This window comes from Taudactylus pleione, unplaced genomic scaffold (assembly GCF_031769625.1).
Source record: "Taudactylus pleione unplaced genomic scaffold, aTauple2 ptg000760l, whole genome shotgun sequence".
NCBI lineage: Eukaryota > Metazoa > Chordata > Amphibia > Anura > Myobatrachidae > Taudactylus > Taudactylus pleione.
Window position 1 is genome coordinate 1214195 of NW_028285162.1, and position 27377 is coordinate 1241571.

At 44.1% G+C, this 27377-nt stretch overlaps 1 protein-coding gene across 3 annotated transcripts in view; it reads left to right on the plus strand.

Moving 5' to 3' along the window:
* Positions 1–27377, plus strand: part of TULP4 (TUB like protein 4) — a 383734-nt gene that overhangs the window by 47831 nt on the left and 308526 nt on the right. For all 3 annotated transcript variants that reach the window (XM_088457433.1, XM_088457432.1, XM_088457431.1), the window contains one exon: positions 15294–17391. In XM_088457433.1, the coding sequence (XP_088313559.1) occupies positions 17140–17391 (252 nt within the window). In that variant the 5' untranslated portion in view covers positions 15294–17139. The remainder of the gene's footprint in view (positions 1–15293; positions 17392–27377) is intronic.

Here is a 27377-nt window from a genome sequence, read left to right on the forward strand (position 1 = left end):
CTTCAATGCTCTCCAGCAGGCACAGCGGTTTCTCCAGGGTCGCCCGGTGCAGGTCCAGTCGGACAACGCTACCACCGTGGCCTACATAAACAGGCAAGGAGGAACTCGCAGTCGGGCGGCTCTCGTAGAGGTCTCTCGGATCCTGGTTTGGGCGGAGCGCAATCTTCCGGCCATATCAGCGGTCTTCATCCCGGGAGTGCTAAATTGGGAGGCGGACTTTCTAAGTCGCCAGGACGTTCATCCGGGGGAATGGTCCCTGCATCCGGACGTTTTTCAACTACTGGTGGACAGGTGGGGTCTTCCAGAAATCGACCTCATGGCGTCCCGGCACAACAACAAGTTGCCGGTGTACGGGTCTCGCACAAGAGACGAAGGGTCGTCTCTGGTGGATGCTCTGTCCGTCCGGTGGACGTTCCGGTTCGCATACCTGTTCCCTCCGGTCTCCCTTCTTCCACGGGTAATCCGGAAATTCAAACAGGATTGAGGGACGCTCCTGTTGATAGCTCCCGCGTGGCCCAGACGGCACTGGTTCTCAGACCTTCAGGGTCTGTCCGTGGACATTCCTCTGCGGTTGCCGCTACGACCGGACCTTCTGTCTCAGGGTCCTTGCCTTCACCCGGACCTGACTCGGCTGTCTTTGACGGCGTGGCTGTTGAGACGGCCATGCTGAGGTCCCGGGGGTTTTCCAGCTCTGTGGTGCGTACCATGTTACGAGCTCGGAATCCGTCTTCCGCGAGGATATACCATCGCGTGTGGCATACGTTCTTCCAGTGGTGTCGACCGAGAGGTTATGCACCGCGGGAGTTTCGTCTGTCTCGGATTCTCGCCTTCCTGCAAGCGGGACTAGATCATGGGCTTCGCCTTGCTTCTTTGAAGGTACAGGTTTCGGCCCTATCTGTCTGGTTTCACCGTAGGATTGCTACAATCCCGGATGTGCGCACCTTTATGCAGGGTGTTCTCCGCATTCAGCCGCCCTTTGTTCCACCTGTGGCGCCTTGGGATTTGGCTGTGGTCCTGAGGGCTCTCCAAGGACCGCCGTTTGAACCACTGGGCTCAGTGGATCTTAAATGGCTAACAGCTAAGACTGTTTTCCTTCTGGCCATTGCTTCGGCCAGACGTGTTTCTGAGTTAGGGGCTCTTTCTTGTAGACCCCCTTTCTTGGTTTTTTATGGGAACAGGGCAGTGCTCCGCACTCGGCCCGAGTTTCTTCCCAAAGTTGTTTCCCAGTTTCATGTTAACGAGGAAATAGTTGTTCCGGCCTTTAACTCACCGGGTCTTTCCGTGGGTGAGGCCTCTTTGGATGTTGTGCGGGCCTTAAGGACTTATGTTGACCGCACTTCTTCGTTTAGGAAGTCGGACGCTTTGTTTGTCCTCTATGGCTTCCGTAAAAAGGGTTGGCCTGCTTCAAAGCAAACTTTGGCAGCCTGGATCCGTATGGCTATTTCTGAAGCTTATCTTCATGAAGGCCTACCGGTCCCTCCTTCTCTGAAGGCTCATTCCACTAGGTCTGTGGGTCCTTCGTGGGCAGCTCGACGTGGTGCCTCGGCAGTTCAGATCTGCAAGGCTGCTACGTGGTCTTCTGTCCATACCTTCGTGAGGTATTACAGGTTTGACACCTTCGCCTCTCAGGATGCTTCCTTCGGGCGGCGGATTCTCCTTTCTGCACAGGAGCGTCCCCACCCTTAAAGGATACTGCTTTGGGACATCCCCAAGGTATCCTGTGGATACCCTATGGACCCTGAAGTAGAAAATATGAGATATGGTAAGAACTTACCCTTGTTATCTCTATTTCTACGAAGTCCATAGGGTTCCACAGGACTCCCGCCCTGTCGCACCTGTGCTGCAGATGGGCTTTGCTCTGGTCACCGGTTTTCCGTCTCCCTCTGGTGAGAATGTGATTCTTGTATGTGTCCAGATCTTTGTTCTCTCTCTTCCTTCTCCTCCTCCGGCCTATGGCTTGGTAACTAACTGAGGTGCCTTGGCCCGGGGGCGGGGTATAGGAGGGGGACCTAGTGCATCCTGGGAGGCTGAACGCTTAACTCTTTGGTGCCCTGCGACTGACGTCACACCTATACCCCCAAGGTATCCTGTGGAACCCTATGGACTTCGTAGAAATAGAGATAACAAGGGTAAGTTCTTACCATATCTCATATTTTTTTGTATGAGTATTCATACCAGTCAGCAGAAGTTATCTAAAGTAAGTTTGTGGAATCTGTGCTCTCCTGGAATGATGTGAGTTTGGGAGGCACAGCGGCAGTCTCCCCGATGCTGGACCCTCCCCCGTGTGCATGTGCCGCATTCATTAGGACCGACGGCTCTCCTGGTGCATGTCAGCAATTCAAAGATGCAAGAGAGTATAAACTGGAAAGGTAATTTATTCCTAGTTAAAGATAGTTTCAGCAGTATCCAAAAGGAATTGTCTTTGTACAATCCAGGATTCCATCAAATTCAGCAGAGTTAGACCATCTACAAACCTTAATCAATCCCAGAGCATTTGCCTCTGTCAACCCCATTCAGCAGCGTTTCCCAGACAGGATGTTGGAGGGCACTTGCCCGGGTGCAATGGGTTGGTGGTCCATTTCCCTCCCAAAATTTTGGGATTTTTATCAGATCCTTCAGACAAAACTAAAGGGTAAATGAAAGAAAAACATTAAAAATAATTTTAAAGAAAAAAAAAAAATTACATTGGTTTTCCCTTTCTAATGCTGCTGCCACAGCAACGAAGTTGAAAGAATGCTCTAGTTAAACCTTTCCTTCACCTTGCTTCACTTGAATGATCATGAACAGTTGTTTCCTAGGTCCCATAAGATTTACACATAACTGAGATAGAAACTGCTGTGACGTGATCCTTTTTGCCCAGAGGCTAAGAATAAATAGTAGTCTTTGCTTGTTATCTAAAGTGAAAATTGTATTCTTTTTTTTTCCATGCAGTTGAATGCTGAGAGTTTTCCAATTATATTTATTTGCTTCTTTAAAACCTATTGGGCAAGAATTGGTCTCACTTCTAGTATTTTGTTGTTCTGTGTTATCAGAGTACTTTCACAACACCATTCCTTCAAACTGGTGATCTGTGGGGATGTATTTAATAGACAGGCGGACGCAATGCCGACAGTCTAATTCCCGACACTACCTGCCCGACACGGGACGTAAGATAGGCGTCAAAATATCGTCGCCTATCTCAATCCCGATGCCGGAAGACCGACCCCCGCCATCCCGATCGTTGTGTGCTGGGTAAGTGTAGCACTTAGTCCGGGTTTGGGAGGGGGGTTTCAGGTTTAGGGACTTAGGGTTAGGCCCCCCCACCCCCGGGGAAGGTTAGGATAGGGAAAGGGGGTGGTTAGGCTTAGGCACCCCCCCCCCCCGGTAGGGTTAGGTTTAGGCTGCGGGAAGGGGGGGTTAGGTTTAGGCACCCCTGGGGGAAGGTTAGGGTTACGCACCCCTAAGCGGAGGGTTAGGAGGTGGAGAGGGAAGGGTTAGGATACTTACCACCGGGCATCTGGATCTCCTACTGTCGGCCTTCCACTGTCTGGATTTGAACGGCTGTTGAGCTGTCAGTATATCAATCCCATTTTGATCTGTGAGCTTGGGGAATGGTAAAAATATAAAAATCAGAGCATCGTCTGGTAATTATAGTGCTCTATATTACATGACATTTCTGAATGAGTGGCTGCTGTGCCACAAGGTCCTTATTTTTCATTTCTAGAACATCAGTATTGATGAGTCTACAGATAGAAAGTGGGCAGTATCAAATCTCTGCATATTTCTCTGAAACAGGCTGGCAAATGGTAAATACTTTCTGTTGGGTGGATTTAAGATAATTAAAATTGAGTAATCTCAATGAATTTTATAGGCCTGCCAACCATGTCCAGGTAACCTCATTAGGCAGGTCCCTATTTTTAGCCAAAATTATACAAAGTACTTCAGTTTGACTTAAATTGGAGAATTTGTTAAGGTGTATGCATCTGCACATCTCTTCTTTTTTTTTTTTGTGTGTGTATCTTTAAGTCTCAGGCTTGGTAGCACCTTACTATACATTAAAGTTAGGGTGTGCAGTCAAGGGCCCCTCCCTATGTATCCTATATTGTGTATGCACACTTGAAGTTGAAATTGATCGACCAATATATCTTGTGTGCGTCAGCCAGTGTGTACCAGCAATATATCTGGGAACACCGTTGTTCACAGACATATCACATCGGCTATGCTGCACAGCCAATGCCCAATATATTTGCAGATATATTGGAGCATCGTGGTGTGTGTCCGGGCGGCCAACCAACCACCTGTACACTTGCAGCAGAGGCCGCGGGAAGAGGGGCGCGACACGTCAGAAGACAAATGATGGTTGTTCAGTGTGTATGAACAACCATCATCTGCAGATATAGCTGCAGATCACTTGATCTGCTGCTATATCTGTTAGGTGTGTACCCAGCTTTAGAGACTCCGTCAACCTGGATTTGCACCCCTCCCACCTGTCCCTGGGTGTTTTTAATCAGCATGGAATCCTTGCATTCTCAGATTGCATAATGAAGAAGGCGCTATTCTGTTAAGACCTTAATAAATATATTTAGCATGTCAGTTTGGGAGGAGCACTTATATCAGCACTCTTTAATACTTTTTTTTTTTTTTATCTATGTAACACTTTTAACACCCTTATTGCCCATACTTACCGACATTTAAGGACTCTCCAGGAACAGCTGGAGAGGAGCCGGTTCTCTCAGGTTCGGGGGCCGGGCCAAAATATTGCCGTCATTAGACCCCACCTCATTCACAGGAAACCTCGCGATTCGTGAGTCCGTGAGAAGGGGGCAGGGCTAAATGATACGATTCACGTAATTTAGCCCCGCCCCCTCCCTACCGCAATTTCCCGGGAAATCTCCCCATCCTGCCCACTTCACTATGAAAAATCGTGAGCTTCCCGCAAAACTAGGCAAGTATGTTATTGACACCACTCACCCATACAAGACTCCTCACATATAGCTGCAGCTTCTTTAATATCGAACACTCCTTAACAATTTCATTGCTATCTCTCACTAGTGTGGTGATTCGGGGTGGTTTGATTGTGCTTACCTGGTGGGTCCCGTGCCCTGAACTTGTACCATAGGAATGTTAGGGACCTGCCTAATGAGGTCACCTGGACGTGGTGGGTAGGCCCATATTATATAAATAGTCAAGTTTGACTTGAATTGCAGAATTTATTACATAGCGTGCACATGCACTTTTCTTTTTTTGTGTGACTATGCAGATCTTAAGCATGGTAGTACATATATATTATATTATAGTTGGGGTGTGCAGTCTAGGGCCCCTCCCTATATGTTTTGGGCCATTACCTTGCTGCAGGATGAACCCTTGACCAACTAAGGGTATTTCATTGTGCTACAAAATCTGTGGTAGCCCTTTTGGTTCTGGTCACTCTGCAAGTTGCCAATTTGGGATCAAGCAAAAGAGCCACAAGACCATCATGCTTCTCTTTCATGTATGACGGTTGGTGTCAAAGAACTTAATTACTAAGCGCTGCTGCTTCCTGGCGTGTTTGAGGCCAAAATTTAAAGGGGCTTACCATTTTTCCCCTTACTCTCATTCTCTCTCCTGTGCGCTCTCATCCTTTATCTCCTACTCTCTCCCTCTTTGTCTCTCCTCCCCTCTATTTGTCGTTCTCTCTCTCTCTCTCTCTCTCTCTCTCTCTCTCTCTCTCTCTCTCTCTCTCTCTCTCGCGTCCTTTCTCAATTATCCTTTCTCTTTCTCTCTGCAAAGTGTGTGTGTGTGTGTGTATAGAAATAATTAAATATATGTAAAAAAATCAATTTCTTTAGGTTTTTTCTGGATCAGCAAAGCCTATATATTGTAGTTCTAACCATTTTATGGAAACTCCATAATAAAAAGTGTAAATATGCTTAATTCCCATATGTCTTATCTCAACAAGGCATTCAGATGAACGATTTGAACTGCGAACAATTTTTGACTGCATTAAAATGAATGGAATCGTCCAAATCTAACTGCAAACACATCAGATGTCAGATATAGTTATCTGATAAGCGGGAACGCGCATCGTTCATCTGACAAACATGTATGTCAGAATTTCCTTCAGATATGAACGATTTTTAAAATCGTTATCGTCAGGGCCGGATTAAGGTCTGTGGGGGCCCCCATCAATAAAATTATCAAAATGATATAAGGGCGATGTTATAAAAAAAAAAAGTATAATATATCAACCAGCATTGTGATTGTTTTCAATCCCTTAAAAAATTATATAGGGGCCTATGTATTAATAATCAAGGAACTGCAGCAATTATTAAGGTTCCATATCGCGGGTAATATTTTCAGTTTCAATGAAAATATTACCGCTATGTACTAAGGGGAATTTGCAGGGACAGCAGTTTCGGTAACTGCTGTCCCTGCGAGTTATATCCCTGGATTTTGTGTAAGTCTTCTCCGGGGTAAACTGACACTGCACATGCGCACAGTGTCAGCTTCTGCTGCCGGCCGGAGGCTGCTGGAGCGATTGGAAGAATAAGCTTGATAAATAGGCCCCATAGTGTTTTTTTTTTTTTTTTTAAATCACAACAATACAGATAGCACTTTACAAAATGTATTGTAATGTTATATTTAACTTGGATGCTGTACTCCCTTTTGTAAGTAGTAGTAGTTGCCGGGGGTCGGGTACAGGGTGTGGGGTCCCCCTATGTGTGGGGGCCCCGGGATGACCGCCCCTGTCGCCCTGCCTATAATCCGGCCCTGGTTATCGTTCAGATCTGAAGAAAAATCTGACCGTGTGTATGCACCATTAGTGATATCTAATAAATATGCCAAATCTGCACAGAACTTTTTTTCTTACTTGATTACTTTCTGTTTATCTGTACTTCAGTACAATTAGCCAAAATGGGAAAAAGTATGAGCTAAAATGGACCCAAAATATCGATGTTTTGTTCCCCGAACCACTTAGTTATCACTTTGCCTTATGGCAAGGTGCTCAATCAGGATGCTTAACTGTTGGCATGACACAGGACTGATGGTAGCGCTCACCTTTCCTTCTCCGGACTAGCATTTTTCCAAAGAATCTGAAAAGAGGATTCATCCGAGATAATAACTTTACCCCAGTCCTCAGCAGTCCAATCCCTGTACCTTTTGCAGAATATGAGTCTGTCCCTGATGTTTTTCCTGGAGAGAAGTGGCTTCTTTGTTGCCTTTCTTTGCACCAGGCCATCCTCCAAAAGTCTTCGTCCTGTGTCATGCCAACAGTACAGCATCCTGAGACCATTCATGTGTGGGGTTGCTGCTCAGGCAAAATTGTGAGTGATCCCACTACCTTGGCTTAGAACACAGTCATGAATAAAGAATGGTACCAAAACATCCCCCAACAGCAACTTCTCCCAACCATCCAAGAACAGTTTGGTGACGAACAATGCCTTTTCTTTTTAATTCAATCATTTTTTATTGAAATGTTTTAACATACATACAAAACAAAAACAGATTATACAGCAATTAAGCAGGATTAAATATGGAAAAGAAATATAGCATACAATGAGCAAGTGTGTAATATTGCACATAATAGTATATTAACAGGATATATGGAATACTCCTTATCATATATATTTAGAACAAAAGGGACTCGAAGGCACCATTCGAGCACATAAATCCGGAGATGAGAAGTACAGTATTCAAAATAAAGTGATACATACAACCTGCCACAACTAGCTTAATAATAAAATTGCATATCAAAATACCGAGTAAGATCAAAATAATAAAACATCCACATCTACCCAAATATCAAAATAAAACCTATATCCCTAAAAAATATAAAAAGTTATTATTACAACCCCTTCCCTGGACCCCCCACCCTGTATAACCTAACCCCAACTCAGGCATACTTGGATCCCTAAATACCCCCCAAACACACTAAGCTACCCTAACTACCATACACTAACTACCTAACCCCCCCCCCTCCATCCAGAGATACGGGATAACAGAAACCCATGTATCTGATGAGAGCAATAAGCTAATGATCCTAAGATAGGTTCTGCCCAGCTCTCCCACATTTTAAAGGAATGGTGTTTCTTCCATATAAAATACGTAGCATTATACTTCTATATATGAAAACCAAATTAGCAGAGTAATTAAGTAAATCAAACAACTGGATAAATAATAATAAACAAAAATAAAATATCCATAGACCTTAGAGCAAAATATTAAGTTTCAAAATATTAATCTTAATCTGGCCAGGCCTCAGCCTCTTGTAGGATTATAAAAATAGTCCCGTCCCCATCTCCCCAAGAACACACTATGGGGCATGGAAGCAATAAATACTGTGAACTTTCTGCCAGCGGAGAGTAGATAAAAAGGGTCATGAAGTACTGGAAGGATAAGTCATGGAACTTTAACTTGTCTGTTGGAAGTGAAGAACGGATCTCTGTAAAAACCTCATAAAATTTGAAACATCCATAAGCCGAGCATCAGAATCAGTGGTAAACACAGACCTCGGACAGGATATATCCAAATGTTGCACTGTTGCAGGAGACATGCGGACAGCAGCTGCAGAACTCACCGACACGATCATCACATCCTCAAGCTTGGTAAGCAGCCTCACAGTAAAGGCATTAATAGCCTGGATAATTTGCTGCATAGAACTAGCCATCTTTGAAGTACGTAGCCACCGGTGTAGTAGTCTCAGCAAGACAGGATAACCTCAGCAGCAGCCAGGAGGGAAATCAGTGGCAAGGTGATGGCAGCTAGCACACCACCAGAGCTTACCAGCAGACAGCCACAAGGAGGTCAACAGCTGGGGAGGTACAGTATCAGATGGCAGGTATAAAGGAGAAATCCCAGGAGAAATCCTCAGATGACCGCTGAAGTCGGGAACAACAGGGGAGATCAGCCGCAGCAGCAGAGATGTTGGTGTGCAGGGAGAATCGCAGCCACCGCCCAAGAAGACAGGATGGCTGACGTCCGCTTCCAATACTCCCCAACCGATAAAGACAAGAGCCGGCAGGAGAGACACACCGGATCTGCAGGACACAGTCAGACACCAGGATAGAGTCCACAGGTAAGCATAATAAGAGGAGTCAGCCCAGGGAGCTGGAGACAGGAAAAACAGACCCCAGTGAGAGAGGACCTGGCTGCTGCAAACTCCTGGAAATAAACTGGGAAACACTGCTTGCAAACTTCCACCTCGGAGCCCAGTTAGTCTGGAGAAGGTAACACACAGAAATATTCAGTTTGGGGGAGAAACAACCAGAAAAAGCAGGATAATTAAAGGATATATGCAGGAGAGCTGGCAAAATGCTTCTTTCTCCTAGCTACTCCAGGCCACGCCCCCAACAATGCCTTTTCCAGCATGATGGAGCACCTTGCCATAAGGCAAAATGATAACTAAGTGGCTTGGGGAACAAAACATCGAAAATTTTGGGTCAATGGCCAAGAAACTCCCCAGACCTTAATCCCATTGAGAACTTGTGGTCAATCCTCAAGAGGTGGGTGGATAAACAAAAAAATCACAAATTCTGACAAACTCCAAGCATTGATTAGGCAACAATGGGCGGCCATCACTCAGAATGTGGCCCAGCAGTTGATTGACAGCATGCCAGGGCGAATTGCAGAGCACTTCAAAAAGAAGGGTAAACGCTGCAAATATTGACTCTTTGCATAAACTTAATGTAATTGTCAATAAAAGCCTTTGACACTTATGAAATGCTTGTAATTTTACTTCAGTATACCATAGTAACATCTGACAAAAAGGTCTAGAAACACTGAAGCAGCAAACTTTGTGAAAACCAATACTTGTGTCATTCTCAAACTTTTGGCCGTGGCTGTACAATAAGGGTTGCAATTGGGAAGCCGGCTTACGTAAGCCTGACAGCCTGCTTCCCGACTGCTTTATCCCTGCGAGGGTTAAATGACAGGCGTCTAAATCTAGACGCCTGTCATTTCTCCGACGCTGGGAGACAGGCGCCCGGCATACCGATCGAAGGGATGCCGGGCGCCGCGAGCGGACAGCCGCGGGGGGGAGGGTTAGGTTTAGGGCTCCCGGGGGGTTAGGCACCCCCGGGGGGAGGTTAGAGTTAGACACCCCCCGGGTGACTTAGGTTTAGGCAGCGGGGAAGGGGGGGTTAGGGTTAGGCATGGGAGGGAGGGTTAGGGTTAGGCACCCCTAAGGAGGGTTAGGGGGGTTAGGTTAGTAGATACTTACCTCAGGACGATCAGGATTTCCAGCGCTGTCGGACTGCCGCTGCCGGGATCTCTGCAATTGTCTGCCTGACGCTGCTGGGATTCGAACTCCCGGCCATGCGACCGCCGGGATTTCATACCGCTTCCGTACAATAAGTATGTGATACACTTAAATACCATCTCTCTTTGGTATAACGTTTCGTTTTGGGAACAGGAGTAAAAAAAAATATTAAGTACGTCAGTTGAACCCTCCTTGCACTAACCATGCAACTGGCAAGTTCATACTTGTCTTGTAGTGTGTCTCTCTTTGTTCTAGGGATGGCCATCGGTAGTTTTCCATCGATGATCACCATCGATGGCACCGTTGGTGACAACCATTGATTGTACAATAACAGTCTATAGTGAACCATTTATGGTTTGCACTACTTGATGTCCACCGATGGCAAAACTATCGACCATTGGTAGTAAACAATCGATATTTGTAAACTATTGATGGTCAATGGCCATCCCTACTGTGTTCTCAGTCTGGCTGCAGCTTCTGCATTAAGCACTAGTGATACAAGGGACTAAGGGGCCTATGTATCAAAGCTGGGAGAGAGATAAAATTGTGAGAGAATAAAGTACTAACCAATCAGCTTCCAATTTACATTTTGCAGGCTGTGTTTAAAAATGGTAGGAGCTGATTGGTTGGCGATTTATTTGTTACAATTTCATCTCTCTCCTAGCTTTATTACATAGGGGCCTAAGACAGTTTACCTAATACAGAGAATAGTGGTAGTTTGATCAAGAGCGTGACAAATGGATAAGAATTACATTAAGACTTAAGCTGGCCACACACTAGACCAACTTACATCCAACTAGTTGATTGGTTGGAATGAAAATCTGGTAAGGAATGAAAATCTGGTAAGGGATGAAAGCAAATGACAATCAGCAATTTGCTCCCAAACGCCGGAAAATCGAAGAAATACTTGTTTGAACAAATTGTTTTGATCAAACATTTAACAAACTTGTCTGACGACAATTTTCATCTGTTTTCTGGCATTTAGGAGCAAAATGCTGATCATCATTTACTCACATACCTTACCAGGTTTTCATTCCAACCAATCAACTAGTTGGCTGGTTGAATGAAAGTTGGTCTAGTGTGTGGCCAGCTTTAGTGCTGCAACCCATTTGATATTAAAGGACACAGTAGCAGTAGAAAACAATTATCAGGCACAGATTCCTCAGCTGGAATGTGGAATATATTCTTTGCTCTTGATCAAACTACCATTATTCACTGATAAAGTGTATTAGATAAACCAGAAGTTCCCAAACGTGGTCCTCAAGGCACCCCAACAGTTCAGGTTTTAGAGATATCAATGGTTGTGCACAGGTGGTTAAATCAAACTGACTGAGGTACTATTAAGTCAAATGTGGTCAAGCATGGCTATCCTTAAAACCTGGACTGTTAGGGTGCCATGAGGACTGAATATGGGAACCTCTGAGATAAACTGTCTAAGTCCATTGTATCATACTTGCCTACTCTTCCGAAACAGCTGGGAGCTTCCTGAAAAACAGGTGGCGCTCCCAGCCCCTTGGAAAAGCAGGCAAGTCTCCTGGCTGGCTGCATACACAACCTCAGTAATCTCTGCACTGTGTAGCGGTGGCTGGGCCAAAATGATGTGATCACACCCCCCCGCTCCATTTCCATTGCTGGGTATTATCCCCAGCTACGCCCCCTATGCCTTGCCACCCCCCTACTATGCCGACCTGGCTGCCCCCTCCCGGAGGCAAGCATGTCTTGTATCACTAGTTCTCAATGCAGAAGCTGCAGCCACACTGAGTGCTGCAAACCATAAATGGTTCACTATAGATAGTTACTGTACCATCGATGGTTATTACCGATGGTGACCATTGATGGAAAACCACCGATGGCCATCCCTAGAACAAAGAGAGAGACACTACAAGACAAGTTTGTACTTGCCAATTGCATGGTTATTCCAAAAAAGGTACTTAATTTTTTTTTTACTCCTGTTCCCAAAGGGTTCCAAAAATGAAACTTATACCAAAGAGCAGTGGTCTCCAACCCGTAGCTCTCAGTCTTCATTTTGCTAGCTTGCCTAGCTGCAGTACTGCCATGTCAACTAGGAGGGTAGCTTGCCTAGCTGCAGTACTGGCGAGCCAGCTAGGAGCCCAGTAGGTGGAAGTGACCTCTGATGTATGCTCCCCTGTGGCATTGACACCATGGGTAGAGCCACAGGGAAGTGAGTCAAGTGATTGCCATAGCTTCTGCGATCGCCTGACGTGCTTCCCCGTGGTTCCACCCATAGTGTCTACGCCACGGTGGAGCTGCACAAATCGTGACAAACACCACAAGTGACTCCTGCCCAGCCCTACCAGAAAATCACACAGCAGCCCTGCCTATTTCTTTTACTCCTCTACTGCACTTACCTCCTTGGAGCCGGTAATTAACAGTGAAATGTGCCTGTTCTTAAACTTTATTTACAAATTGCAACGATATCACTGTATTACTTTCATTGTTGTTTTCTATGAAACATTTTTTTCATTAAATAACATTCAAATGTTCGGTTATATAATTTTAGCTCTTCAGGAGGTTTCATTTGTCTTGAATAGCTCACAATTAAGGTTGGCCACCACTGCCAAAGAGAGATTGTATTTAAGTGTATACAGTGCATCCGGAAAGTATTCACAACACTTCACTTTTTCCACATTTTGTTATGTTACAGCCTTAGTCCAAAATGGAATAAATTCATTTTTTTCCTCAAAATTCTACACACAATACCCATAATGACAATGTGAAAACAGTTTTTTTTTTTGAGATTTTTGCAAATTTAATAAAAAAACCGCACTAACAAATCCCATGTACATTAGTATTCACGGCCTTTGCCATGAAGCTCAAAATTGAGCTCAGGTGCATCCTGTTTCCACTGATCATCCTTGAGATGTTCTTACAGCTTAATTGGAGTCAACCTGTGGAAAATTCAGTTGATTGGACATGATTTTGAAAGGCATACACCTGTCTATATAAGGTCCAACACTTGACAGTGCATGTCAGAGCACAAACCAAGCATGAAGTCCAAAGAATTCTCTGTAGATCTCCGAGACAGGATTGTCTCTAGGCACAAATCTGGGGAAGGGTACAGAAACATGCACCTGAAGGACTCTCAGACCATGATGAGACAAAGATTGAACTCTTTGGCGTGAAAGCCAGGCATTCTGTTTGGAGGAAATCAAGCACCGCTCATCACCAGGCCAATACCATCCCTACAGTGAAGCAGTGGCAGCATCATGCTGTGGGGATATTTTTCAGCGGCAGGAACTGGGAGACTAGTCGGGATAGAGCGAAAGATGAATGCAGCAATGTACAGAGACATCCTGGATAAAAACCTGCTCCAGAGCGCTCTTGACCTTCAGACTGGGGCAACAGTTTATATTTCAGCAAGACAATGACCCTAAGCACACAGCCAAGATATCAAAGGAGTGGCTTCAGGACAACTCTGTGAATGTCCTTCAGTGGCCCAGCCAGAGCCCAGACTTGAATCCAATTGAACATCTCTTGAGAGATCTGAAAATGGATGTGCACCGACTCTTCCCATCCAACCTGATGGAGTTTGAGAGGTGCTGCAAAGAGGAATTGGCGAAACTGCCCAAAGATAGGTGTGCCAAGCTTGTGGCATCATATTCAAAAAGACTTGAGGCTGTAATTGCTGCCAAAGGTGCATCAACAAAGTATTGTGAATACTTATGTACGTGTGATTTCTTAGTTTTTTTTTTTTTATAAAATTTGCAAAAATCGCAAAAAAACCTTTCTACACGTTGTCATTATGGGGTATTTATTGTGTGTAGAATTTTGAGGACAAAAATTAATTTATTTCACTTTGGAATAAGGCTGTAACATAACAAAATGTGGAAAAAGTTAATCATTGTGAATACTTTCCGGAAGCGCTGTAGCATACTTTATGTACAAAAAAATGAAACATACACTTTTTTTCAAGGTCAAAGGTTACATCATGTGACCTTGAAATGTAAAAGTCAATATTTAAATATAAAAACAATTTTTTACGAAAACTGTGAACCCTTCGCTTTAAAACAAGACCAACATGAATGTTCTACCACAAAAGAAGCAAAGTTATGATTCGTTTTAGTTGACCTTGCAAGCATAAATTTAAATTTTTTTGTCATGTTTGCAATCCTGTAGCATGAGCACTTATATCACTGGGTGCTAAAATTTTATATATAAATGATACTTTACGTTGACTACCATCCTACCAAATTTCATGAAAATCTGAGACGGTCAGGTTGGAAACTGTGATGATTTGGCATGGAATGACCTGTATGTATGTATGTATGTATGCGTGTGTGTGTGTGTGTGTGTATTAGTTATTTATTCAACTCCACGTGGGAGTACCACCATCAGTTATACGAGTACAGTATACCTTATTAGAATCTCCCCTCTTCTTCTGATATTGTTTGCTGGTTTTTGTTCATTTACTTTGTATTAAGTCATTGTGGGAATAAAACCCCCCACATTTTCTACAATTACAGGTTGAGTCTCCCATATCCAAATATTCCGAATGGAATATTCCGAAATACGGAATAATTTTTACATGACTGAGATAATGAAATCTTTGATTTTTTTTATGGTTCAATGTACACAAACTTTGTCTAAGGCACAAATTATTAAAAATATTGTATAGAATTACCTTCAGGCTGTGTGTATAAGGTGTATATGAAACATAAATAAATTTCATGTATGTACACAAACTTTGCTTGAGCCACAAAATTATTGAAAATATTGTATAAAATTACCTGCAGGCTGTGTGTATAAGGTGTATATAACACATAAATGCATTCTGTGTGTATATTGGGGTCCCATTCCCAAGTTATTTCATTATGATATGCAATTATTCCAAAATACGGAATATTCCGTTATCCAAAATACCCCTGGTCCCGAGCATTTTGAATATGGGAGACTCAACCTGTACTGATGTGTACTTGTAAATGCTTTTACAGTATTGCTTTAGCAATCCCAATATAATAGTTCTGATATTTGTATAATAGGATCAGGGTTAGTATGCTGTTCTCCTATAAATGTGCCTGTATTTGTAATGAGTATTTTCTTTTCTTTTCTTATACAGGCAGCCACAAGATTTCACCTGGATTTACACGCCTCCTCACAACTCACTACAGTAAAGCACTGCCAAAGCCAACCTTATTGCATTGCCCTTTGTTGACCGTGTGCAGACAGCTATGCACTCTACCAAACTTCTCCATCTGTTAGCACTCTCACTCCCAACCAGAGAAAAGTAGCCAGACTGTTGTGGTGTTCCTGCATCAGTTAAGGTAACCAAGAAACCGATGTTCAGTTGGACTGTTATTTAGACAATAAACCATTTACGAAATTCAAACAAAAATGCCTCGAAGTTTGTTTCCAGCACTTAGAGAGCAGACAAATATAAATTCCATCCAAGATCTATAATTAAGGACCTGGAAATGTTTTTGCTGCAGAACATCAGAGATCAGTAAATAGCAATGTCTAATCTGTGGTGATAGTGTGAAAGAAAGCTCGTCACATTAAAGAGCCAAGTCTGGGCATTCAGCTGACAAATAGACTTCACTGTGCACTGTGTGAACTGGGTCGTGAAATTAATTTACTTTTTTTCCCTCCATGTCTTTTACTTGCACTGCCCTCACTTCCTCAAATGGCCTAAATGTCATTTGAATCATAAACTGGCGGTTGACTGGTTCTTGAAAGGAGAAAGACATGCATACTTTGATCGTGGCTTAAAATAGAAGGTCTGCTGCACCAATAACATAAGGAGCCTAAAGCGTAAAGGAAAAAAAAGCACTGAAGATACAACAAGAAAGTGGGGTTATAGAAACACTTTTGATTTTACCCACCTTACATCCTCTATCCAGAACATTTTGAACCATAAGGTGTGAGTTATATTAAAGTTGCTGGTTGTAATGCTATGCACTTAAAACTTGAAGTTTGGCGGGGGCCGAATATAGAATCATAGTCCTTAATGGCAATGTAATAATGACTGCATTGTTCTTTTATCAGTGTTTTACAAAGAACAAGGAAATATTTCACTTTCAGTAACATCAGCTACTCATAATGAACATGGCAGAGATTTTAATTCCTATACACCCATGTCTTGTTGGATCTAGTGAGGATTACTGGTTCTGGATTGTCCACATTTCTGATCATACATCTTGAAGGAACAGTATTTGTTTTTTCTAATGTGGTCAGCTCAATAACCAAAATGGGGTTAGCAATAGCTGTACTCTAAGGACATGGTAGTTTTAAACTGTTTTTTCCTCCTTTGCACAACTGGATTTTATGTAAAGCCGTCAAAAAAGGTGTCCTGGAAATAATTTTTGCACAGTTTGTGTGCCTTTTCCTTCTGCTTTTTATGCAAATATATGTTGGGTGCAAGAACCTGCCAGAACGTGACTCTGTGTCAGAAAATAATACGAGTTAAAGCAGTTGTGTGTACATTTAGAGGAAATTGGTGTATGTACTTTTAAGCCTTAAAATACTTGAAACCTTTACAATCCTCTCATTTAAGGAATAATGTTTGTGATGTTATTGAAGAGCTCTGTTCTGATCCTGAAACTGGAATCTCAGGCTGCATACACTTTTGCATAGTAGCTTGCTGGTTAAACACATCAGGGGGAAAATAAAAAGTGGGACCAGTAACCATGAATGTCCAAAGGGAAACCAACCACACAACCTTCATGACAAGAATCCAGACTGCTGGTTAATTTTTTTAAGCCAAATGTCCATCATTGTTTTGTACATGGATATCTGTTACTATGCATTAAAAGGATGTTCATCGGCACTGACCATTTAACACACTCAAGGTCTGCTTTAACTCTTTGAGAACTTGGTCTAAATTAAATGCACCTGACTTTGGGAACTTGACTTATTTACTTTATTTTTTTTACATCTGGGGGGTTCAGCTAAAACTTTCCGAAAGCATGTACGCATCTGTGGAACATGGGCCCATTCTTTGCAGCGATTCCAACATCTTATGCCTTTCTTGGAAAGGAAGGGTGCCAAAAAGTGAGAAGGAGAAACCAGTATGTCGAAGACGCTACTATGAGGAAGGGTGGTTGGCAACAGGCAATGGAAGAGGAGTTGTAGGAGTCACTTTTACATTGAGCCATTGCCGGAGAGACCGAAACACTCCTCAGAGGACCAACTTCAACCTACGAGGTCACAACAGTGAGGTGAGCTTGTAATGTTATTTTATAGACATTGGAGACTGTTCTTTTTAAAATCAATTTAAATTTTCACAGTTTGTCAAATATATATTGATATAACCATTTCATATAACTATGTGTATGTATATATGTGTGTGTGTGTGTGTGTGTATGTGTATATATATAATATAAATAAAATGTGTGTGTGCTAACAGAGGGAGACATACACTTCATTGGACTGAATAGAGTTTTACCACTTGCTTGGCACTGGGCCTCATCGTTTTTACACATTGGTATTATATGATGCATCTTCATATTTAAATTGCTATTAAGGAATCTGGTTACATTTATTGGTTGAGAAACATCCATCTAATCGTTCCAGTAAAATCGTTATAAGAACTACTTGGCTTTTAAGAGCCTTTCTAGGAATTGCTCCCTATCAAGGGACAGAAAATAAGCTTATACCACTGAGTGTTCTAACCAGTTCCATATCATCAAGTGTTTATTCAGACCAGTTCCATTTTTGTGTTTACCCCTGATGGAGTCCCGTAGGTGGACGAAACGCGTAGGGTCATCGCTTTGAAAAACCTGCACCTACCACATAAGAGGTCCATCTAAGAGCTCACACCTGTAAGGGTGTAGGTGGCAGATAACATCTATCCTTCTGGACTGGGGCAGGTTTACTAAAAGTTGTTTTATGCTATTTATGTATTGATTTGTATTTTAAATTGTCTATATTTATATCTCTGTTGATATACCAAGAATAAAATATTCAGGTATAAGAATTATGGGCTACCGTAGGGCTTTTATTTTATGAATAATATCCAAAACATAAACTTATGGTGATTTGAACACTAACTAGAAGGTCGTGTTTGACCAACTAATATTGCAATAAATCCCCCTAAGTGGTGGAAATTTTTTCAATTCAATCAATACTCAAAGTTGTAGCGCACCAAAGGTACCCCTTCTCTTCCATTTCTATTATTAGGTCCTCTACTAGCAGAGGTCCGCCTAATTGGTACAGCTAAACCAGTGTACGCGTGAGATAAGGGTTCATTTTGTGTGTGTGTGTAAATGTATATATGTGTGTGTGTGTGTGTATATACACACAGTTCTGTGCAAAAGTTTTAGACAGGTGTGGAAAAAATGCTGCAAAGTAAGAGTGTTTTTAGAAATACAAGTGTTAATAGTTTATTTTTATCAATTAACAAAATTCAAAGTGAAACCATCAGAGAAATATAAATCAAATCAATCATTTGGTGTGGCCACCCTTTGCCTTCAAAACAACATCAATTCTTCTAGGTACACTTGCACACAGTTTTTAAAGGAACTCAGCAGGGAATCCATATGTAATACCACCGGCCGTCGGCTTCCTGACTGCATCCCCTCAGCAGGGAGGAGAACTAACCACATATCTTCTGTGGATGTAGGCTTGCTTAAATCTCTGTCTCTTCATGTAATCCCAGACAAACTTGATGATTTTGAGATCAGGGCTCTGTGAAGGCCTGTCAGGTTGCAGCCTAGGATCGACCGTTACCTCAGCGCCGGCTTTCCCTGATCTCTAGAGCGGTCAGATGCCAGGTGCAGCGGCGAGTGACTCGCTGAGGATTATACCTGGGGTCCACTAGGACATCCATGTGCTCGCATTGATGTGGTTTCTGCATTTACCGTCATGGACGCAGCCATGACAGTCTGTTTTTACCTGACTAACCCTTTACTCAATGGTAGCGTTGGTTGTGGTCACCTGACAGTGTCCTCCAATGGACTGCTCCCTTAGGGTATATAACTGGGCTCTGGACAACAGGAAGTTGCCTGTACAACGTCGTTACTTCCAGTGTTAACTTCCTGTTGCAGCGTTCCAGGTTCCAAGCTCCGTTCTTTCTAGTGACTTGTTCCTAGAGTTTTCCACGGTGTGTGTACTCAGAATGTCTTCTGAGTACAATCTATTAAGTCATCTTCTGTGCTAGCTCCGTGGCTGAATCCTCAGCATGTACGGAGTTCATCATTCAAGTACCATCTCGTGATACCATTCTCCTGGGCTGCATCTGAGGCCACAGTCTGTATGCTTAGTACATCATTCAAGTACCATCTTGTGATACCATTCTCCTGTGTCAGTGCTGCTTCTAAAGCCACAGTGTGTGTACTTAGTACATCATCCATGTACCTGCTCATTATACCATCTCCTGTGGCAGCATTGCGACTGAAACCACCAAGTGTGTTCTCTGTACATCACTTCAGTACAATATGCCAATATCTTTCTCCTGTGCTTGCCCTGTGGTAATGTTCTTCCATTTTTTCCCACTTGTGCCGGATACCTGACCAAAGGGCCGCGACCTGCCTACTCGGTGCAGCTTAAGCCCAAATCCCGTTTGGATGGGTCACTGGTGAACACCTCCCAGTAGGTTAGACTCGCCACCTTTTGGTCAGGTCTCGCCAGCATCCGGTACTGGTGGATGAGGAAGACACTAATCCAGGCCCCTTGCCTCCTGTTCCCTTCTCAAACTGGGTCCACATCTTCTAATCTCGTGGCGGAGAATCATCTTAGCCAGAGTGTGACAGGGACATATCATCACTTCTAGGACTCCTTGTTCTTCTTTAAACTGAAGTTCTTAATGACATTGGCTGTATGTTTGGGGTCGTTGTCCTGCTGCAGAATAAATTTGGAGCCAACCAGACGCCTCCCTGATGGTTAGCTCTCCAAGATGTTTGAAACAACCTCCCTGCTGAGTTACTTCAAAAACTCTGTGCACGTGTACCTAGATGAATTGATAACACCAAATATTGACTTAATATACATTTCTATTCTGTTCATTCACTTAATAGTTTTATTTTTATCAATTAACAAAATAACACTTGTATTTTTTGAAAGTATTATTATTTATTTATATGGTGCCACAATATATATGTATGTATACTGTATGTATTTGTGTGCGTGTGTGTGTATGTATATGTGTGTGTGTGTGTGTGTGTATATATATATATATGTATATATATATATATATATAATAGTGTGATGTCTTGGGGTTAATTAACTCGGTAGAGGGTGGATTGGTGCAGTGTTTAGGTGCTTAATGAGGGTCCACACACAGGTTTCCAGCATACTAATGAACGTGGTGCTTACTTCAGCATGGTAGTCAGGAAACAACAATAAGATAATAAACAACCTAACGTTCTCTTAGGGCACTAGCTCACTTCTTGAGCCCTCTCTATAAGGGTGCAGCTAGTCTGCCAACACAGTCTCTGTAAATGGGAGTTCTTCCTGCCACGTGCAGAATTGGACCCTGCCCTCCTGGCCTGATATGGCTTCCTTAGCCTGCAGCCTCGCTGCTTTATAGTAGCACAGTCTGAGAGTTTGATGGTCACCCCTTGCTTCCTGCAAGATCCGGACCCAGGCCTTCTGGCCCCCAATGGCTCGCTTAGCTTCACTGGGCTCTCCTGGCTGCTGCAGTCTCACCTAGACTGTCCCCAGCAGCCTGACTGGTCTGCCTTCTCGTCAGCCCACACCTGAGCTCTCTCCACCAGGCAGCCCTTAAACAACTTTCCACAATGCTTTTCTAGTCTATTTGGGCGGATCTCCCCTGCCCCACACAGAATCTGCTACTCACCAGTGCCACCTCTGGTGACACTGCCACCATATATATATGTGTGTGTGTGTGTGTGTGTATATATATATATATTGTTATGTTCTGGGTTGTTTGTGGACCCGGGGTGGTAGCAGGAGCGATCACAGAAGCAGATTTGAAAATAAAACTAGGATTTTTAATAAGTGCTTGAGTAGACATATAATGTGGCAGTAAGTAAAAGTCCAGGAATAAATAAATGTGCACAAGAGTTCTGTGGTGGGAGTAAAAGGGTTAATGTCCAAGTAGAAACAATTAGAGCTGTCCAGGTGTGCAGGTAGTGAAATGAAAATAAACAAGCCAGGTATGCAGGTAGTGAACTGAAGCGCAGGATGTCAGCAGGCTCAGGCACTCAGGTATGGGCAAGGGTGATGGAGGAAGCGGGGTAGTCCAGTGGGAGCTAGGAGCTGACAGGCAGGCTGGCAGACAGCGAATTCACAGGAACAGGATAAGCACAGAGAACTCCCTCTCAGCTAGGCTGAGATACATGTTGCACTGGCAAAGAAGGAAGGCACTGACCCTTCCTAAATACCCCATGCCGTGCTGTTACTGGCTGGAGGGAACATGTGACTCACCAGGATTGGCCAGCCGCGTCACATGGCCAGAAGGCAAGATGGCGGCACCCATGCTAAACGGAATGGAGACGCCACCAGGCCTTACCAGCGCAGAGTGACAACAGGCCCGCACAACAATGCGCGCAGCCAAAGCCGCCCGCCAGACACCAGCTCCGCCACCAGACAGCCCGCACCACAATGACCTCACAGGTAACACTCGCCTAGCGCCATGCTGAAATACCCTGGCCGTGACATATATATATATATATATATATATATATATTTAATTTAATTTAAAAAAGAGTGCACTCACCAGGCTTTTTAAAAAAAATTAAAGGTATACTCAGCAGTTTATTACATCATGTAGTCATAGACCATCTATGACTACATGATGTAATAAACTGCTGAGTATACCTTTCATTTTTTTGAAAAAGCCTGGTGAGTGCGCTCTTTTTTTCAATTATTTATATTGGCTCCTTTTTGGATTTACAAGCCTGAGTGTGGCACCCCAGCAAGGATGTGCGTTCAATAGTGAGTGCTGCTCTATTCCTGACATACACTATATATATATATATATATATATATATATATATATATATATATATATATATATATTAGGGATGTGCAGGCTCGGATAGGTTCGAGTTTGCACGTGGAGTTCGGATTTTTCCCTCCAAAAAAACGGAACTCAGAACGAGGCAAAACGTCATCTTACATGGACGAACATCATCATTCCTGGTCTTTTGTCCAGGAATGATGATGTTCGTCCATGTAAGATGACGTTTTGCCTCGTTCTGAGTTCCGTTTTTTTGGAGGGAAAAATCCGAACTCCACGTGCAAACTCGAACCTATCCGAGCCTGCACATCCCTAATATATATATATATATATATATATATATATATATATATGTATGTGTGTGTATATATTTATTATATTGTGTATATGTGTGTGTATATCTATATTATATTGTGTATATGTGTGTGTATATCTATATTATATTGTGTATATGTGTGTGTATATCTATATATATATATATATATATATATATATATATCTATCTCTATCAGGGTCCACAGGATACCTAGGCGATGGAGGTAGTCATCGGGCACCACAGAGTCAGTTTTTTCCAGCCTCCAAGGATGCACTGGGATCCCTCTCCTACACCCCGCCCCCAGCCAAGGCAAATCTGTTTCGTTGGTGTCTGGTCACCATTTTCAGAGGGGGGTTGTTCTCAGCCCCTGAAGTTAGACAGCAATTGCTGAAACGAGCTGTAGAGCATAGACAGTCAGTACTGACGTCTATGCTGTCGCTCCTCCTCCCCGCTGGCGGGTGTCTGGGGTCACAGCTAGCGGTGACCCCAGATTTCCCGGACTGTGGCTGAATTCAAGGGGTCAGGTAAGCGGTAGGGACAGGCTGTGTGTGGAGCCAGGTATTAACCTGCACTTCCACTAGACCACCAGGTACAGAGGGCTGCAGCAGAGCGGTAAGGATCCAGCATCCCAGGGGTTAATTGCATGCCAGGGGAGCGCGCCTTCCCTGTCTCACAGCCGGTGCTTCCCCTACTGCACAGTGCCTTTCCACACAGCGGTCTGGCGGGCTGTGTCAGTGCCCCTCCTCGGGCCCGCCTCCCCTCAGCTCCTCGGCGCCCATTTTCTGTGAAGTGTGAGAGTGAACGAGAATATCCTCTTCAGCTAAAGTGTACCACATGTAATGTACCATTAGCGGAGGCTGATGGGAACACTGAGGGATTATGTAGGGCATGTTACCTCCGATCACGCCCGATCTCAGTTACCGCGCCTGTGCAGGAACTGCCCTGGGCTTGTTTTGCTAAGGCACTTACAACCCTTGTGGGCCAGCTGGCGACGCCCCCTGCGTTTCCCAAGATGGGGTTAACACAGCAGTCGGTAGTCTCATCACCCATGCAGGGGTTCCCCATGCAGTTGATGGTGCCCCAGTGTCTCCCGCTTTTGCCCCCCCAGGTCTCGCAGGAGCCTGCATGGGTGAATTAATTGTGCAATATGGTACAACACCTGACGGACGTTTTACAGGGGGGAGTCCTCATTACGGCCTCCTAAGCAGCCTTTAGTGTCTCAGAGTATTCAGTTTGATGAGGATGATGAGACGTCTCTTGGTGAGATTTTTGACACTTCGGACCAAGAGCCCTTTCGTACTAAGGAGGAGGAGTCAAAGTCTAAAGTCTATATACCTGGCCTTATACGGGCAGTCCGTGCGGCCTTGGTTATTGAGGATGAGGATACCCCCGTGGCCAGATCCAAATACGCCTACTTTAAGGATATTAAGGAAGATGCCACTGTTTCCTCTATCTGGTCAGTTAGTGGATCATGTAGAGGAGGCGTGGAAAAATCCGGGTAAGCGGTTTGAGCCTCAAAAATGCTTGGCCTTTGCATACCCTTTTGCGGACAATTATTCTTCCAAGTGGGAAACCCCTCAAGTGGATTATCATGTTACACGCCTAGTGAGGAGTGAGGAGTGCTACATTGCCCATGCCCTCCATGTCCTCCGTAAAGCATGCTACGGATTGCAAGGTGGAAATATGCCTGAAATCCATTTATTCCCTTGCTAGAGGGGCGTCCAGACCGGCTATGGCCGTGTACTGGGTGGCCAGAGCCATGGAGCGCTGGGCATTATACCTTGGAGGCGTCTCTGGACACTGACTCTTCAGCTGAGCAGGTGGAGTTAGTGGGCAATCCCAGAGACTCAGTCACGTACATGAACGAGGCAGCCTTGGATATAGGTCTCCTCACTTCCAGAATCTCCTCGGCAGCAGTGGCGGCTCGCTGCGCCCTATGGTTGCGCTCTTGGAAAGCGGATGCAGATTCCAAAAAGGGATTGGAATGCTTGCCTTTTAATGGGCATGTCCTGTTTGGCCCTTTTCTGGATAAAATTGTGGCCACTCTGGCAGCAGCTAAGTCTGCATGTCTGCCATCGGCTACAGTCCCATCAGGGTCGGGTTCTTCGTCCTTTCGGCCCTATAGGGCCCAGGGTAAGTCCAAAGTACAGTCCTTTCCGAGACAGTCAGGGGCCAAGAAAGCTGCCAAGCTAAAGAAGCAGGCTTGGAGTACAAGACGTCCTACTCCCAAGTCGGACGATAAGCCTTCAGCCTGACTGGAAGGGCCTCTCCTTGGGGGACCCCAAAGTGGGAGCTGGCTTCTTCAGTTCGCCCAGTGCTGTTGTCTGACCACCACGGACACTTGGGTAAGAGAAGTGGTCTCTCGGGGGTACACCCTCTCCTTCCGGCAGAGGTTTCCCAGACGGTTTTTCATTATGGGCCTTCTGTCAAATCAAGACAAGGCCCTGGAATTCCGGAAAGTGTTACACTCTATGCTCAGGCTGGAGTTATAGTGCCGGTTCCATTGTCCCAGAGGGGATCGGGGTATTACTCCAATCTCTTTCTGGTACAGAATCCCAATGGATATTACCGGCCCATCCTCAACCTCAAATCCCTCAACAACCCTTGAGGGTTCCTCGGTTCAGGATGGAGACCCTGCGTTCTATAATTTTGGCGATGGAGCCTGGGGATTTTATGGTGTCGCTATATATTCAGGATGCCTACCTGCATATCCCCATTGTCTTAGCACACCAGCATTTCCTCAGGTTTGCAGTGGTTGGCCCACAATTCCAGTTGCAGGCACTGCCCTTTGATCTGGCTACGGCGCCTCAAGTGTTTACCAAGGTCATGGCAGTTATGGCAGCCCAGCTGCGGATCCGTTTGTTGCCCTATCTGGACGACCTCCTGTTGTTGGCAGGGTCAGTTGCCATCTGTGTTGCAGACTCACGGCTGGCCGATAAACTGGAAGAAGTCCTCCCTGGTTCCCTCACAGAGGATGCTCCATCTCAGAGCCCTGTTGGACACATCAGAAGATCTTTGTGACGGAGTTGCCTGCACAGTCGCCGGGTGTCTATTCACTCGGCGATGAGGTTCCTGGGATCCATGGTGTCGATGTTCGACATGGTGGAGTATGCCCAGTTTCACTCCAGACCTCTGCAGAAGTTGATCCTCTCCAGATGGGATGGGTTGCCCCATCAGATAAAGACACAGACAATGGTGCTTTCTCCGGAGGTGCGTCTGTCTCTGGCCTGGAGGTTGCAGACTGCTCACCTGAACAGCGGGCGCCCCTTTTGGATTGCGGACTGGGTTCTTCTGACAACGGACGCCAGCCTCCGAGGATGGGGAGCAATGACTGGTCTGCACTTCTTCCAGGGAAGGTGGAAGCCAGCAGAATCTGCTCTTCCAATAAACATCTTGGAACTTGACCTTGACCTTTATAATGATTTGAAATAACATTTTATATATTAATTCTCCTTCTTATTACAGGCCCAATCGTCTGATTATGAAAAAACTGTAAAGTCTGTAGGATCTGGTCCTTTTTATACAGCTCCCAGATAAAGCAAATGACAATCAGCAATTTGCTCCCAAACGCCGGAAAATGGACAAAAACTGTTTGTACAAATTGTTTAGATCAAACATTTAACAAACTTGACTGTACGACCATTTTCATTTGTTTTCTGGCATTTAGGAGCAAATTGCTGATCATCATTTACTCCCATACGTTACCAGATTTTCATTCCAACCAATCAACTAGTTGGCTGGTTGGACAGAAAATCTTTAGGTGTGTACCCAGCTTTAGTCTCCATAAGACTCACCTGTGTTTTAACCGGCCAATTGCGACGCCATTCCGCCACTGGAACTCCACGTGTCCGGAGACCAGCCCGGCACCACAGCACGCCGGAAGTGATGCCGGTTGGCGGAACTAGGGCACCTCTCCTGACTCTGGAGAAGACACGCAGGTTCCCAGGTGCCGGAACTGACGGCGCGGGTCCCACAAAGTTGCTACTATCGAATCAAAACATTACATACAAATTATCAAATACACATTAGAAAAAATGCAACACGGCAACTGCTATATTGTAACCACAGGTAAGAACACCCAGTATAATCTTCGCTGGGCAGCCTATCAAAGCGGATCAAGCCACATCAACATCTATATTATTAATGTACAAAAATATATGAAAATAAAAGTAAAGAATATAAATAAAGAAGAACACTATTCGAATCCTTTGGAACAAAAGGGATAATCTCAACATGAAGCCAATCTTGACATAATATTGGTCAACAAAATGATTACATATACTAAGCAGGAGAAAAACAATGTAATCCAGACGTTATACACATTACATAGAGGGCTGAACCAATCTTGGGATACAACTTGCGAATAGTCTTTCCCACGTATAGTTTGCTGCATGGGCACATAATAACATACTTATCAAATCTGGTGTCAATGCACATGAGATGTTTCAATTGGTAAACAGTCCCCTTGACCTGATGCACTGGCGTATTCCCAGTCTTCATATAAAGGCAATTTACAAATGCTTTTTTGATTGAGGACAAATGCATGGTAATGGTAATGTATGAGAATGGTAGAGCTTGAATTGCATGGATTAACTTTATCGCAATACCATAAAGAGGGGTTGATCACCAGAGGTTTTAGAATACGCAACTAGCCTACATTAGGGCATAATAATAAAGAGTTTTGTAGGCAATGGTGAATGATTCTCAACCAGTACAGTTTTGACCTTATGGTCCTTGAAGTGCAACAAGTTAACTCTGATATCGAATGTGTCAAAAGGGAAATTGTAGCATGTGAAATGGCTGGTCTAGAAGTTTTGAAAACAGACATTAGTGTTGATTGGTTGGCCAAATTGAATGATGCAGTTAGCAACTTTAGAACTGAACTATTTTCGTTTAAGAAAGCTAAATATAAAAAGATTAAAGAGGACTATAAGGATTGAGGGTGTACCCATGGCTAGTTATCCAGT